Below are 2,336 nucleotides of genomic sequence, written 5' to 3'. Positions count from 1 at the left end.
CGAGACGCTCAGGTCCGGGCCCCCTGCGCGTCCGCAGCAGCCTGTGCACAGCCTCCCTTTGGGGAGCAGAGCTGCGGCAGCCCGGCTCCCCGCCCTGGGTCACCCGAGTCACTTTCCCGGCTCGGGACCCCAGCGCACAGTCCTGCTCACCGTGCCCTGAAGGGGACACCCTCAGTCCGCTGAGAACAGAAGCCAGGGAAGCCCCTATAAAAATCCTAAGAAAAGCAAAAATCGACCTGTCCCGAACCCCTCTCCCTAGCCCGTGCGTGCGGGAGAGACTCCGCTGCGGCTGCCCCGGCTCCCTGCAGGGCCCAGTGTGCTGTCTCTTTTCTGTGTGGTTCCGGGCGTTGCCTAAACATAGCACTTCCTGTGCCAGGCCCGGGCCCCGGTAGGCAGTCAGGTCTCCCTGAGCTTCCCTCTCCTCGCCCAGGATTCTTGCAGGTGAGCGAGAGTGGGTGCTAGGGGGTGCTGGAGGCAGCCAGGAGGGACGCGGGTGCAGCAGCCTGGGGACCAACCCAGCTATTCCACTGCAGTGAGGTAAAGAGGCTCAAAAGTGAAAGCTTCTGAAAGACCTCAGGACAGAGGGGAAGAAAGAAACTGAGACAGAGGAGAGGGGGGAGAGAGAGCCTTCTTTTGCCCCCTCCTGACCAGCCCCAAGACAGGGCTGGGCCAGCTTCCCACCCTGGTCACATCCCTTAGCAGGAGGCTCCTCTGGCAGCCCGGCTCAGAGCGGCTGCTAGAGGTCCCGGGAGCAATGAGGAAAAGACTTACTGGGGCTGCAATCCCCATCGCCCTCTGGGGAACCTCTATCCAGTGACCAGACCAGACAGGAAGGCCACCCTAACTTCCCACCTGGTGAGGTGCAGGTGAGGAAAATGGAGGGGGCCGCACCTCCCCTGCCCGCGGACCTGATCGCACCGCCACAGGCCGCTGTGGTCGGCTCCACTCCCTGCTCGGAGAGTCCAGCCCAGGTCCCAGCTCGTTCTCCCCAATAGCCCCAATCCCCCCAAGTGCCCCGTGAACCAGCGGAGCTGGAACAAGGCTGACTGTAATTTGCTTTGAGTTTGCTAATTGAGGGGAGGACGGTTCATTTCTCCCGGCGCTCGCCCAAGGCGCGCGTCCGTGCGCTCCGGGCTTGACACGCACACAAAGACAGCGGGCGGCGTGGGCAGCGAGGCGGACAAAGACCACCGCCGCCTCGACGCTCCAGGATGAATCAGCCGGGCCGGCCGCGCCTGGTGCCGGCCCCGCACCTACCCGCGAGGCCCTCCTCGGTTTTGTCCGGGGGAACGTCTTAAAACAAAAGCCCGGACCTCTTTGCACCGCCCAGAAACACTGTTACAACTTAATCCGCACCAAAACGTTACTGTTTGCCGGGAACTCTGACCCCACCCTGCGGCTCCGCGTACAGTAGCGCCTACTGTAGCCCCGAGCCCCCTCCCCGCCCATGGGCCGGCCAGAGCCGGGACCCCGCGGCGCAGGCAGGGCCTGTCCCTTCGCCTCAGCCTCGCAGCTCTGATTCTCCGATTTAGGGACGCGCCCACGATACACGGCCTCTGCCTTCCGACTCTCAGATCCCTTCGTGGGGAGTAACCGGTGTGAGCAGGGGTCTGTGTTCGCACAGAACTTGCCTTTAACCAATTCCCAGACTTCTCCAGCTCCCACACCCAACACTCCGACACCCCCACTGTTCTCTCCCTCTTCCTGGACCCCAGCCGGGTCCCCAGACTCTCGCCAAAAGTTTCCCCAAAAGTGCAACTGTGTTAGCCAGGAGCTAAGTCCAGCGGACAGAAGGAGCGACCCAGGCCGCCCGCCCCCCGCCCCTCTCCCCAGCGCCTGGGCCAGGTAGACTCCTGCGGTCCCATCTGGAGCCCAAGGAAGCCTGGCACCTGGAAACGTCTACATCCTGAGCGGGGGGCGTGGAACCAAGTCCCGGGCCCTTTGGCGAGGGCCCTCTCTGAGCTCGGCACTGTGTGCCAGCTGCGTGGGTCCCGAGGTTGGGGTGGGGGTCGCCGCGCCTGGGCCCCACTCACCTGAGTTTCCGTGAGGCTGAGGCTGTGTGCCAGCTGCTTCCTCTCGGCGCCCACCACGTAGTGGTTTTTCTCGAAGGCGTGTTCCAGCCTCAGAAGCTGGGACGGGGAAAAGGCGGTTCGGATCCGCTTAGGCTTTCGGGCCAGCGCGTTGTGCAAAAGGAAGCTCTCGGGGCTAGTGTCGTTTCCTGCGGGGGACACAACGTCAGTCCCATTAGGGAGGGGGTGGGGGGCGCCCGCCTGGCCGGGCCGTGCGCTTCTCAGGAGACGGGCTGGCGGGACACCGCGCTCGGGGCTTTGGCCCAG

The 2,336-nt window shown here is 64.4% G+C and overlaps 1 protein-coding gene across 1 annotated transcript in view; it reads right to left on the bottom strand.

The window, feature by feature from the left end:
* The window catches only part of EMX2 (empty spiracles homeobox 2), a 5,290-nt gene that overhangs the window by 1,784 nt on the left and 1,170 nt on the right, over positions 1-2,336 (bottom strand). The window contains exon 2 of the mRNA XM_006754953.2: positions 2,034-2,218. Coding sequence (XP_006755016.1) covers positions 2,034-2,218 — 185 coding nt within the window. The remainder of the gene's footprint in view (positions 1-2,033; positions 2,219-2,336) is intronic.

This window comes from Myotis davidii, unplaced genomic scaffold (assembly GCF_000327345.1).
Source record: "Myotis davidii unplaced genomic scaffold, ASM32734v1 scaffold72, whole genome shotgun sequence".
Taxonomy (NCBI): Eukaryota; Metazoa; Chordata; class Mammalia; order Chiroptera; family Vespertilionidae; genus Myotis; species Myotis davidii.
This window is presented reverse-complemented; position numbering and strand designations above follow the sequence as displayed.